Source organism: Haliotis cracherodii, unplaced genomic scaffold (assembly GCF_022045235.1).
Source record: "Haliotis cracherodii isolate W230 unplaced genomic scaffold, xgHalCrac1.p SCAF_9, whole genome shotgun sequence".
Lineage (NCBI taxonomy): Eukaryota > Metazoa > Mollusca > Gastropoda > Lepetellida > Haliotidae > Haliotis > Haliotis cracherodii.
Genome location: NW_027266343.1, coordinates 13063504 through 13078124, shown reverse-complemented (window position 1 = coordinate 13078124; position 14621 = coordinate 13063504). Strand labels below are relative to the sequence as shown.

Here is a 14621-nt window from a genome sequence, read left to right as displayed (position 1 = left end):
GACTTGTGTAACTTGATAATGGTTTGACCATGAGAACTCTGCTATAGAGGTGATCTGACATTTACGAATATATCATATTGCTGGAATATTGCTGAGTGAAAACAAAGTCTTTCTGTAGGAGTATGGTTTTACGCCGCTTTTAGCAATATTCCAGCAATATCACAGTGGGGGACACCAGAAATGGGCTTCACACATTGTACCCATGTCAGGAATCGAACTCAGGTTTTTGGCGTGACGAGCTAACGCTTTAACCACTAGGCTACCTGACCGCCCCCTTTCTGTATGAGGTTCACTGATTGTGGGAGGTTACGCTCCGTGTCATGCACATCTGGGTCGCCCTTCACTTATTTCTGACTCTCACAATACACAAAAGCAGGGCATGTGTTATGGTTTATTTACATTAGGTACAAGCGAGGTGTTATCCGATGTCCATCATGTCTTCACCGGGCAGGTTGGGCACAGCAGCACACTGTTTCTCCATGTAGCTCTGCAGCTCCTCACTGTGGAACCCTGATGTCTGGAACTGAAAGCAACCAATCTTTGTAAAAACCTGCTATGTTTTCATCTGGTTGTAGAATAGTTTGTTAAAGATGATAAATACACCACAGGGAGTAACCCAAACATGTCACAAATCATAATGATGCTGAGATTAGAGGTATAAAAACAGAAGCGGCCCGTCATGGCCATTTCCTCAAAGCTAAACGCTGAATCTTGACCAAAACTTGTTTAAAAAATACTGATAAAAAACTATTTTGCCTCAGAACAAGGACATGCTGGAAGTCTTGAAAATAAATTTGTTGTTCGTCTCCTTTCAGTGAAATAGATTGCATGTCTTAAAGACATGGCTTCACAGAAATCCCAGACCAATCTGAATATCAAATGGTTTGTTCCAAGAAAGAGTTTCATTAACTAACTACCAAGCTTTTTCTTAATGAACTACCAACCTTTTTCTTTTTTGTTTTCACTTGTGCAGGTATAGAAGTGTCTAGGATGTGCTGGGTCAAGTCGTAGCGCCTGTACAGGTCTTTCGGAGCTCTGTAAATAGATACAGTACAGTCTCATTTTATACATCTTTAACTTATATAGATGAGAAACATGGTGCTACTGAAGGGGTTGGGGGTGTGATACCCGTCCCCCTCGGCAACTGATTCTCACCGCTCCTTGGTTCCAGGGATGATGAAGCTCAAAGTACAAGTCAGATTTGTTGCTCAAAGTCCATTTATTGTATTAAAAGATCATAGCACAGCTCGTTACAACACGACTTGTTTATTCAAGATCTAGACTCAAAACTGCTGTTTCTACCATCTCCGTTACATCCTCACAACCTACCCAGATATCCTAGCAACATGTACCAAACATTTGATCACTTACCATTACTTACTAGTTACTTACAACATTAGAAGTTCCCCACACTGACAGTGTCTACATTCGTTTTTACTCCCTGATATCTAGAGTTATCTCCCTTTGACAGTAAGCACTTGTCATGAACAGTAGACAGAATTCTTGAATATTACACACAGTAGTTCCTCAGATGTGTTTCTGATGCCTGACATACCTAGGGGATGCATTGAAGAGTCTGATAGTACTTCTTATCAACTTTCAACTCTGTAACATTTTCTGATTCCAACTTTCAACATACAGAGAGAATCTCTCTGGTCAGCAGTGGGTGTCCGGACTCTGCTCCACTCTCGAACAACTAACAAAATACCATCAGCGATAATTTTAGCTCCTCCCACCAAAATAATATTTGACATCATGCGAAATGAATTGTAACACTGATCTCAGGAGTAACTCATTTCAATTCCCTCACTTGTAGATTCAGTCAGTACTGTCAGACTCTTCATGCCTGAGATAGCTCAGTTAACTGCCAAAGTTCATCCGTTAATAAAACATTGGTCAAGCGTACATAGGATGAAAAATGAATACTATGTCAGATTGGTAGGTGCCAGAAAATCCTTAATCAGGCCATTCCAATAAAAGCAGTTGTTCTTACAATATTTGGTCACATCAAGACTGACCATTTATGCCTGATTGAGAAAATGTAACTCCCAGCCTAGTGTGCCAAGGGTGGAAAGTGGACTCATGGTGAGTAATCTCCCTTGCCTCAGGAAGATGTCACAAGCCTCAAGAGTGATAACATACAGGGAAGGTCCCTAAAAAGCCTGAAATTCTAAGGGCCCTTAGGACACCTTCCACATCAGACAAACTGACCTGGGCAAGTTCCAAGTTGCATCCCTGAGTTTTATAATAAGCTTCATGTATCTAATGCACCAAATCCACGCCCTGAAGCATGCACAACTGATCAATGAAACAATGTGCACTCAATTTTCTTTCTCAGCTACCTGGGGAGTATACAACCCAAGCTGCCTGTGAGGCACTAGAAGGTTAACAATCATCATCTCATCCTTCTGGGTACTCATTCACTGCTGGGTGAACAGAGAGGCATATTTAAGGAGACCCCACATGTGCTACAAGTGCTACATGTGCTTCAGTGCGGGGCATGACCCAACCCCTAGCAACTGTTCATGAGACTTACACTCTTGCCAGATTCGGCGCCAACTGGCCCTCCCCTGTAGATGGCGCCATGCGACTGATGTGAGCTGTGTACTGACGGACGACCGGATGAAAGTGGTGCTGAAACAACCAAGACAATCTCAATCCAACAATAGATGGCATACAGTGATCCAAATACTGAAAACAAGACCTGTACCCATCATCCCCCAGATTCCACGTGCCATGATAGAAGAATCCAGGAACATAGGCTCTGTATCTCAGAGTTCGATAACTTTTTTGGTAACCTAAGGACTAAGGAAAACAACAAAAAACTTTAACTGAAAGGTGTTTGCATTAGGACACCCTTTTTTCATCTTATGTTTCACTAATTTAATCCAGCTTTGCCACACAAGGTCAGTTGAAATATAAATAAAAATAAATTCAATTATTTATTAAGATATATAATCATTCTGCTGTGGAGTTGCAGGTGGCCTCTTGAATCACAGATAGTGATGTATACATGGGATTTACATATAACATTTTATATTGTATAAGAGGGTCTATATTAGTAGTGGGAGACATGATAAAAATAAATATTTTTAAGGTTAATTTATTACTTAAAGGGGCGAAGGGCCAGTGAAATGAAAAATAAAAAGTGTCGCCTTACACAGATGCAGCCCCATTCATACCTTTTCCTGAATGTCCCAAAACTGTCACACCAGAAAACATGCATCATGAACCCTTCTAACTTGGTTTTGGTTTGGTTTGGTTTGGTTGGTTGTTTAACGCCGCACTCAGCAATATTCCAGCTATATGATGGCGGTCTGTAAATAATCGAGTCTGGACCAGACAATCCAGTAATTAATATCATGAGCATCAATCAACGCAATTGGGATTGATGACGTAAATCAACCAAGTCAGCAAGCCTGACCACCCGATCGCATTAGTCGCCTCTTACGACAAGCATAGTCGCCTTTTACGGCAAGCATGGGTTGCTGAAGACCTATTCTACCCTGGAATCTTCACGGGTCTTCTTACTTGGCAACTGTGAGTTTGATGCATGAGGGTTAGCGTGCACCTGTAGGAACGTCATAGACAACCACACCCATGAGGGCCACTCACCTGTAGAAGTGTCAGCTCCCACACAACACTGTTCTGGGCATTGCAGTGTTCAGGGTCCTCGATGTCTGGGCGGAACACTCCACTCCCCTCAGCCTCATTGTCAAACAGCCGGTCCGTGCAGGGGAAGCCCTACGTGAAGTGACACATTGATGCAGTTTATCTCTGTGATATACAGTCTATAGGCTACCAACCTATGTGACTACGACATAGAGTCAAGGCCCAGAAATCTAATACACCACATTAAGTTGGACATTTAACAGCCAGGATCTGTTCCATCGTATTAAAATCAGATCTTTTACTCCGATATGATACCTCCCTACTCTGATATGATACATCTCTGCATGAAGATCAGACACTAAAGAAGATCTTCTATGAAGGGCTCATCAGATCTTCACACAGAAAGGTCTTATGTCGAAGTCAAAGATCTTATGTTAATGAGGTTGGGATTTGCTTTCAGATCCCCGAATCACTGATTATGATCCTCGACAAGTCGCCCCCTATCCTGAAATGGAATTGTCTATGACCTCACTTCAACCTGTGGTCCTGTGTTATAGTCACCAGGCTGCCTGTGGAAGAGGGTTAGCTCACCTGGCTGCAAGTGGTCAAGTTTTAATTAACCTGGCTGCCTGTGGTTGAGAGTTAACTCACCTGGCTGCAGGTGGTAGAGTGTTGGCTCACCTGGCTACCTGTGGCTGAGTGTTAGCTCACCTGCCTACCTGTGGTCAAGTGTTAGCTCACCTGGCTGCAAGAGGTAGAGTGATAGCTAACCTGGCTGCCTGTGGTAGAGTGATAGCTCACCTGGCTGCCTGTGGTTGAGTGTTAGCTCACCTGGCTGCCTGTGGTTGAGTCTTAGCTCACCTGAATGAGTCCCCGGATGGTGGAGAGGAGTCCAAGCACCGAGTGGGGCATCTGCTGCAGCGTCAGTGTGCTCAGCCTCTTCATGTACGACAAAATCCTCTGCTGGGACACCTACACAACATCAGCGATACATGAACACATATCCAGTGCCCCTTCAACAGAGTCATCTAGGAGCAACCACTGTCTTCACTCCCAAACCATGACACAGGTTTATAACAGTCTAATGCTAACATCACTTTGTGTAACCAGGCCCCGTAACCATGCGTTTCCACAGAGATGCTGTCGATACATAGATGTATGCACAACCAACAAACTCCTCAGGTCTGTGGACCCTTGGGCAGTATCATGTGTCTTACATCATCAAGTTACAATGGATATCCTAGTACATGTACCCTAAGAAAAAGAAAAGAAAAAAATCAGGTTTTTGCTATTCCTCCATATGCAAACTAATACAAGTGAAACTTCAAAACAAAACATTACAGTAAGTTAAACAAGAGTCATCAGAAATTCAAAAGAACAAATCATCTGACAGTTACTTTAAGTCCAACTTGATGACAGCATTTCTATCTAATCTGTCTGTCCGTGATACAAAAGTAGTTATTGAACTGTCAAAACAAATACCATGGAATTGGGATTCGGAACTTTGTATTTCTGTCAGGTACACACCACTATGGACAGAGTCAAAATCAAACATGTTGCCATGAATACAGAAAAGAAAAAAATTCTAAATATCCATGATAGAGTCTAGAGAGTCTGAATCCTGCTTCAAGTTTTATCGTCCAACATAACAAATGACAAATGTCCCTTCCTCGACTGACACACAGTTACAGATGTGTGTGTCCTGAAGGTGGTGACATGCATCACAACTATATACCTGGTAACGAGATTCTCACCTGCTTTCTCCTACGGCTGATCATAAGGTCCAGGCAGTCCAGGATGATGGGGACGTCGTCACTTGAGCGTCCTGAGGAGGAGGAGGGCACAGAGTTAGTGAATGTGGATTAACGCCTCTTTCAGCAATATTCCAGCAATATCACAGTGGGGGAATTGAACCCAGGTCTTTGGTGTGACGAGCGAACGCTTTTACCACTAGGTTACCCCACTGCCCCAATTTGTCTATAGTAATTTACTCACAGGTCCACTGACTTAAGAAATAAAGTTTGCTCTACCCCCATGTGTAATATAATAAAGCATAATTTTGCCTGAACTATAATACCGGTAGTTAAAACACAAGGATGCCAACATTCTAAAAGTTCAGGGCAAAACGATACATTATTACACCATGCGTTGGGTAGAGCAAACATTATTATTTTTCTAAGATGCCTAAGTTAAGACTAGCCTTGTCTTTTATGAGAGATGGGTTTAAAATGAAATCTGTCCCTGAAATTGAAAATCCCTTAACAGGCTAACTGACAGGCTGTTCCACCTAATTGCCTGCACCCTGACATTAACAGACAAAAGTGGGTTTTAAACAAAATAAAATATCGGTAAAATTGATAATTTTACTAAGTCACATTTTATCCTCCCTTCAGGGTGTGATTATCCATAAACCTATGGTTATTGTGTCACTGGTTATAGTGAGTTGAGGTGTTTTCTGTCATACAAGTTGCAACTTTGTTTCCAAGCCGTGCAATAGCGTGCTTACAGAGCTGGTTGCACTACTTAACATTGTAACTGACGTGAATCGACGGCCTGATTAGGGCGTGATATGGCATCGCCATGGGACGAACATGGTGGACTGACGGAGGACGAGCAACAACAGCCATTTTGTTTGACTTAAGTATGATGCTAAAAGCCTGACACTGAGCAACAGGTGTACACGAGGTTATGAGAGATGGCTGACATAACCTTTCCAGATTTCTTCCCAGGTAATAATATTCAACTATTCGACAAGTTTGGAGAAACTATTTTACTGATCAACAATTGATGTGGATGCACCAACTTGCTTGACAGTAATGAAAGAATGATGTTTCAATGATACGTTAGATCACAGGGGAGGTAATTTGAACAGTGCCCAGACATCAGTCCATTATGATGTAACTCATAAAGTGTACAGTCGGCGCCTTTAATCTTTAGCGAAGCCTCATAGAATAGTGTATAGTAGTGACTAGTGTATAAGGGTGTTGGGAAATGGTAAGTTAGCCCCATTTGACTGTTTACTGCCTGGGACAATGGTTATCCCCCCCTTGGGTCACCAGCAACACACCTGCATGAACCTTGAAGAGCATCTGGTAGAGCTGCTTGTAGAAAGTCATGGGGTCAATGTTGAGGGCGGAGCCCTGCCCCGTCAGTATGGTGAAGGCTGTCTGGACACAGTGCAGACTCTCACGGTACGTCAGGTCCTGGAGGGAGAAACAAGGAGTGAGAGTGTGTTTAACACCAGTCAGCAATATTCCAGCAGTCAGCAATATTCCTGTACAGTCAGCAATATTCCTGTACAGTTAGCAATATTCCTGAACAGTCAGCAATATTCCTGTGCAGTCAGCAATATTCCTGCGAAGTCAGCAATATTCCTGCACAGTCAGCAATATTCCTGCAAAGTCAGCAGTATTCCTGCAAAGTCATCAATATTCTTGTACAGTCAGCAATATTCCTGTGCAGTCAGCAATATTCCTGCAAAGTCAGCAATATTCCTGCAGTCAGCAATATTCCTGCACAGTCAGCAATATTCCTGCAAAGTCAGCAATATTCCTGCAAAGTCAGCAATATTCCTGCACAGTCAGCAATATTCCTGCAAAGTCAGCAATATTCCTGCACAGTCAGCAATATTCCTGTGCAGTCAGCAATATTCCTGTACAGTCAGCAATATTCCTGCACAGTCAGCAATATTCCTGCACAGTCAGCAATATTCCTGCAAAGTCAGCAATATTCCTGCAAAGTCAGCAATATTCCTGCACAGTCAGCAATATTCCTGCAAAGTCAGCAATATTCCTGCACAGTCAGCAATATTCCTGTACAGTCAGCAATATTCCTGCAAAGTCAGCAATATTCCTGCAAAGTCAGCAATATTCCTGCACAGTCAGCAATATTCCTGTACAGTCAGCAATATACCAGCAGTCAGCAATATTCCTGTACAGTCAGCAATATTCCTGCACAGTCAGCAATATTCCTGTGCAGTCAGCAATATTCCTGCAAAGTCAGCAATATTCCTGCAAAGTCAGCAATATTCCTGCAAAGTCAGCAATATTCCAGCAGTCAGCAATATTCCTGTACAGTCAGCAATATTCCTGCACAGTCAGCAATATTCCTGCACAGTCAGCAATATTCCTGCAAAGTCAGCAATATTCCTGCAAAGTCAGCAATATTCCTGCACAGTCAGCAATATTCCTGCACAGTCAGCAATATTCCTGCAAAGTCAGCAATATTCCTGCAAAGTCAGCAATATTCCTGCAGTCAGCAATATTCCTGTACAGTCAGCAATATTCCTGCACAGTCAGCAATATTCCTGCACAGTCAGCAATATTCCTGCAAAGTCAGCAATATTTCTGCAAAGTCAGCAATATTCCTGCAAAGTCAGCAATATTCCTGCAAAGTCAGCAATATTCCTGCAAAGTCAGCAATATTCCAGCAGTCAGCAATATTCCTGTACAGTCAGCAATATTCCTGCAGTCAGCAATATTCCTGCACAATCAGCAATATTCCTGCAAAGTCAGCAATATTCCTGCACAGTCAGCAATATTCCTGCAAAGTCAGCAATATTCCTGCAAAGTCAGCAATATTCCTGCAAAGTCAGCAATATTCCTGTACAGTCAGCAATATTCCTGTGCAGTCAGCAATATTCCTGCAAAGTCAGCAATATTCCTGCAAAGTCAGCAATATTCCTGCAAAGTCAGCAATATTCCTGTGCAGTCAGCAATATTCCTGCAAAGTCAGCAATATTCCTGCAAAGTCAGCAATATTCCTGTACAGTCAGCAATATTCCTGTGCAGTCAGCAATATTCCTGCAAAGTCAGCAATATTCCTGCAAAGTCAGCAATATTCCTGTACAGTCAGCAATATTCCTGCACAGTCAGCAATATTCCAGCAAAGTCAGCAATATTCCTGCAAAGTCAGCAATATTCCTGCAAAGTCAGCAATATTCCTGCACAGTCAGCAATATTCCTGCACAGTCAGCAATATTCCTGCAAAGTCAGCAATATTCCTGCAGTCAGCAATATTCCTGTACAGTCAGCAATATTCCTGCACAGTCAGCAATATTCCTGCACAGTCAGCAATATTCCTGCAAAGTCAGCAATATTCCTGCAAAGTCAGCAATATTCCTGCAAAGTCAGCAATATTCCTGCAAAGTCAGCAATATTCCAGCAGTCAGCAATATTCCTGTACAGTCAGCAATATTCCTGCAGTCAGCAATATTCCTGCACAATCAGCAATATTCCTGCAAAGTCAGCAATATTCCTGCACAGTCAGCAATATTCCTGCAAAGTCAGCAATATTCCTGCAAAGTCAGCAATATTCCTGCAAAGTCAGCAATATTCCTGTACAGTCAGCAATATTCCTGTGCAGTCAGCAATATTCCTGCAAAGTCAGCAATATTCCTGCAAAGTCAGCAATATTCCTGCAAAGTCAGCAATATTCCTGTGCAGTCAGCAATATTCCTGCAAAGTCAGCAATATTCCTGCAAAGTCAGCAATAATCCTGCAAAGTCAGCAATATTCCTGTGCAGTCAGCAATATTCCTGCAAAGTCAGCAATATTCCTGCAAAGTCAGCAATATTCCTGTACAGTCAGCAATATTCCTGCACAGTCAGCAATATTCCAGCAGTCAGCAATATTCCTGTGCAGTCAGCAATATTCCTGCAAAGTCAGCAATATTCCTGTGCAGTCAGCAATATTCCTGCAAAGTCAGCAATATTCCTGCAAAGTCAGCAATATTCCTGCAAAGTCAGCAATATTCCTGCAAAGTCAGCAATATTCCTGCAAAGTCAGCAATATTCCTGTGCAGTCAGCAATATTCCTGCAAAGTCAGCAATATTCTTGTACATTCAGCAATATTCCTGTGCAGTCAGCAATATTCCTGTACAGTCAGCAATATTCCTGTACAGTCAGCAATATTCCTGTACAGTCAGCAATATTTCCTGTACAGTCAGCAATATTCCTGCAAAGTCAGCAATATTCCTGTACAGTCAGCAATATTTCCTGTACAGTCAGCAATATTCCTGTACAGTCAGCAATATTCCTGTACAGTCAGCAATATTTCCTGTACAGTCAGCAATATTCCTGCAAAGTCAGCAATATTCCTGTACAGTCAGCAATATTTCCTGTACAGTCAGTTTATACTATACAGACTGCCATCATGCAGCTGGAATATGGTGCAGTGGTAAACAACAAACAAACAAACATAAAAAAACTCACTTCAGGTAAACAAAACAGGAGATATCAAAAGTTGTCATTTCATGATTTACGGTATCACTCCAAATTTATGATATAATTAAATAATGTATGTGATCACTTTCCAAAATCAGTGTTGTTCATCATTATAGCTAAAATGGATAGAATTATCAGTAAACCTCCCGCATGTTATCAGAAATGAGCAGGCCACTGTAACTTGAAAATGCCCTCATATTGCTTGACGACGGGCCATTATCACGGCCATTGTTGGGTGACGTCATAGGGAGTGCATCAGTGACGTCAACTGGTTTGTTCTATGACGTTTCCATGTTTGTAAAAGTGGGTCAGTGACAATCATTGAGTGGTAATAGCAGTAAATGTTTCAAAACCGATATTGTTGTTTATTTTTATTTAATAACAAATTCTATCCATTTTACTTATTATAACAGTAACGCTAGTTTTCAGGGCATTATCATTTGCAGAAGCTCTTTGTCGTCGGGCAGTTAATGGGAGACCTCAGGCTCCTGCAAATGATAATGCCCTGAAAAATAGCGTTACCCTTATATTACTGGTTGGGTGTTGAAACTGACAGTGAGTGTTGAAAGTATTTACTTACACCTGACGTGATGAGGGACTGAAACACCTTGAATAAGTCATCAAAGAATTCTATGTTGATGAGATGTGCGAACCTGAAGATGAAGAATAACATCATATACAACACATACTTGGGCTTGGACGAGTCCAAATTTACTACCCCGGTACCCGACCCCCTATTACCCGACCCTACCCGGGTACCCGACACCCTATTACCCGACCCTACCCGGGTACCCGACACCCTATTACCCGACCCTACCCGGGTACCCGACACCCTATTACCCGACCCTACCCGGGTACCCGACCCCCTATTACCCGACCCTACCCCGGTACCCGACCCCCTATTACCCGACACTACCCGGGTACCCGACACCCTATTACCCGACCCTACCCGGGTACCCGACCCCCTATTACCCGACCCTACCCGGGTACCCGACCCCCTATTACCCGACCCTACCCGGTACCCGACCCCCTATTACCCGACCCTACCCGGTACCCGACCCCCTATTACCTGACCCTACCCGGGTACCCGACCCCCTATTACCCGACCCTACCCGGGTACCCGACCCGCTATTACCCGACCCTACCCGGGTACCCGACCCCCTGTTACCCCACCCTACCCGGGTACCCGACCCCCTGTTACCCGACCCTACCCGGGTACCCGACCCCCTATTACCCGACCCTACCCGGGTACCCACTGCAGGTCTCAAGAGTTGGGAACAAAATGTCTGATTGGGAATTGTTTTACCACAGCCCTGGCCAAAACTATTTGGATACATGTGTCAAACAATCATATCATGCGTACACAGAAGTTGACTGAAGCTTTATCTTTCCTCAAACATATACAAGTCAAAAGGAATGTGTGTATCGTCAGAAAGAAATGCGAACATTAGCGACTTGTAGTGTAACCACTGAGCTATAGTGAGTTGTTGTCATTTCACAATGTATTACATGACTAACCACGGGTCCAGGTTTTCCTGTGGGTACCCGGCTCCTACTCAGGACCCACCCGACCTGAATACCCGAGTTGTTCGTCCCAGCCCTAACACATACATTCCAACAAACATCCGCTGAACAATGTCATTTCGTGCTGCAACACGTCACAGGGTCACACATTGTTTGCAAAAGTGAATCACACAATTATGGCAGTTGCCAAACATGTAAGGCACCTCTGTTCCAGGCAACCAAGTAGAATTACCTTACAGCAAAACCAGCTCATTGCAAAATAGAGCAACAGCAGAAGTGGTGAAAATAGGAAAGTGCCCATTTACGTTCAAAAGATCATTTGTGAAGCAAAACTTGGAACCTTTATCATGTTAATATCTTCGTTGGTTGACCTGACCTAGCTCATATCATGCATATAAACATGCTTTCTTTGTTATTTCAGGGGCGGTGGGGTAGCCTAGTGGTAAAAGCATTTGCTTGTCACGCCGAAGGCCTGGGTTTGATTCCCGACACGGGTACAATATGTGAAGCGGCAAGCCCATTTCTGGTGTCCCCCGCCGTGATATTGCTGGAATATTGCGCAAAGCGGCGTAAAACCATACTCACTCACTCACTCTTTGTAATGTTACACTTCTGATATATGGAATCTAGACCATGTGTCAAGCAGGAAAAGTTAAGTTTGTGAGAAAAGTAAACACTCTTATATCATACTGCAAATACCCCATCATGGTGCTCTAAATCGACAATGGTGTCATCACTTGCCAGTTCGCGAGATAGTGACGGTAAACTTCAAAGGAAGGACTATATGCATTCGTCACATACAACAGGACATGATGGAAGTGCATGTAAAACACAGTGGACACATGTTTACCAGACACGGCAACTCATGCAGGACACAGGACAGAAGTATGTACAGCAGTGAATGGATACCCAGTCAGATGTGACTGTTAACCTTCTAGCTCCTCACAGGCAGCTTGGATTGTAATCTCCCAAGGGAGTACTAGTTTAAAGACAGAGATATGTATCTAATTGTGATGCTCCAATTAACTGTTTTCATCGATGGGTGATGAAGAATACTGTGAAAAGATGTTTCTCAGATTGTGTACATTCAGTCATGACTTGTCATCAGTTGCTGTGCCACCGAAAAATCCATATCAACCGATTCCAAACACTGTTATCACAACCCACCTGTATAACCTGACATAATAATGGTCCTACCTGGCCAGTCCCTCTAGGACTGATGGCAGGAGCACAGACTGCGTGGCATTCTTCAGGATCCGGAAGTAGGTCACAAACACTGCATGGATAATCTCTGTGTGCTGTAACAAGAAAGTCACAAACACTGACAGAGGCGGGGACTGAAATGTTTGCTTGATACAGAAAACTGCTTTGCCATGTTGTCAAGAAAAGCGAATCAGTCCACATATGTCTGAACTTCCTAAACTCAAAGCACTGCACAAAGTAAAATTATTTATCTTAACTGAATCCTCGCACCGCTACATGAAACTATCTCCACCCCACCAACCTCTATCTCCCCTCCCTTTTCGCACAACAAACACCTCCCCTTTTTATCCCACCAACATCTCCCCTCGCTATTCACCTCACCAACATCTCCCCTCACTATTCACCTCACCAACATCTCCCCTCACTATTCACCTCATCAACAACTCTCCTCACTATTCACCTCACCAACATCTCCCCTCACTATTCACCTCACCAACATCTCCCCTCCCTATTCACCTCATCAACAACTCTCCTCACTATTCACCTCACCAACATCTCCCCTCACTATTCACCTCACCAACATCTCCCCTCCCTATTCACCTCATCAACAACTCTCCTCACTATTCACCTCATCAACATCTCCCCTCACTATTCACCTCACCAACATCTCCCCTCACTATTCACCTCATCAACATCTCCCCTCACTATTCACCTCATCAACATCTTCCCTCACTATTCACCTCACCAACATCTCCCATCACTATTCACCTCATCAACAACTCTCCTCACTATTCACCTCACCAACATCTCCCCTCCCTATTCACCTCACCAACATCTCCCCTCACTATTCACCTCATCAACAACTCTCCTCACTATTCACCTCACCAACATCTCCCCTCCCTATTCACCTCACCAACATACCCCCTCCCTATTCACCTCACCAACATCTCCCATCACTATTCACCTCACCAACATCTCCCCTCACTATTCACCTCATCAACAACTCTCCTCACTATTCACCTCATCAACATCTCCCCTCCCTATTCACCTCATCAACAACTCTCCTCACTATTCACCTCATCAACATCTTCCCTCACTATTCACCTCATCAACAACTCCCCTCACTATTCACCTCATCAACAACTCTCCTCACTATTCACCTCACCAACATCCCCCCTCCCTATTCACCTCACCAACATCCCCCCTCACTATTCACCTCACCAACATCTCCCCTCCCTATTCACCTCACAACATCTCCCCTCCTATTCACATCCCCACATCCCCCCTCCCTACTTACCAGTTTCAGCTTCTTCTTCTTGTCTTCTGTGGCCTGGACCTCCTGCAGCTCCTGATTGATCTTGTCCATCGCTTTCTTCCTCTGAAACATTGAGCTGTAGCCTAGAAACACCTTGGATCTATCTCTGACTCCAAACTAAGTGCCTTTGGCAAGCAAAGTTGGAAACAATCGTTGTTTTGTTCAAAATTGAGATTCTTATAAGGTCTTATTTTCTACAATTTAGAGCGCTTTGAATATCGAAGATCAACTTTAATGCAACAATGTAAAGCAAAACATAAAAGCCTCTTCCTCTCCATTAGTCCTGATTTCAGTGAAATACAAGTCGCCTCTACACAGAGAGTGTGTGAGTGAGTGAGTGAGTTGGGTTTAACAGTATTTTAACAGTATTCCAGTTATATCGTGGCATATCAGCTTAATGTAGGAGGAAAGCCAGAAGTGATGCAGGTCTCAGACTTTTACCACTTCAATGAAACACAAGAGCACGGGTATGGTGCTGACAAAACCTAGAAACATAATCTGGGCGAACTAGGGTTCGAACCCACAATCATAGGTTTCTGGCGTGCTCCAGGGATGCAACTCTGCACAGCGAATATTTTAAATGACCACATCCATGTTGAATAAATCTAACCTAACAAACCTTCTTTTCTTTCTTTGACAATCTCTGTAGTTGTTCTTTCCGCCTCTCGACTTTCTGATTTTCCCCAAATGTGGACAAGTCGACCTCTCTTATCTTGAGAGCTAAAAGTGTGTCCAGTACCTAC

General features: G+C 43.4%; 1 protein-coding gene across 1 annotated transcript in view; it reads right to left on the bottom strand.

Moving 5' to 3' along the window:
• Positions 1-389: 389 nt before the first annotated feature.
• LOC139452090 (nucleolar complex protein 3 homolog) overlaps positions 390-14621 on the bottom strand; it is a 41656-nt gene continuing 27424 nt past the window's right edge. The window contains exons 10-20 of the mRNA XM_071233403.1: positions 14498-14617; positions 13861-13941; positions 12558-12658; positions 10417-10489; positions 6680-6815; positions 5367-5437; positions 4474-4584; positions 3616-3744; positions 2537-2634; positions 945-1035; positions 390-523 (exon numbers count right to left, since the gene is read on the bottom strand). Coding sequence (XP_071089504.1) covers positions 419-523; positions 945-1035; positions 2537-2634; positions 3616-3744; positions 4474-4584; positions 5367-5437; positions 6680-6815; positions 10417-10489; positions 12558-12658; positions 13861-13941; positions 14498-14617 — 1116 coding nt within the window. The 3' untranslated portion in view covers positions 390-418. The remainder of the gene's footprint in view (positions 524-944; positions 1036-2536; positions 2635-3615; positions 3745-4473; positions 4585-5366; positions 5438-6679; positions 6816-10416; positions 10490-12557; positions 12659-13860; positions 13942-14497; positions 14618-14621) is intronic.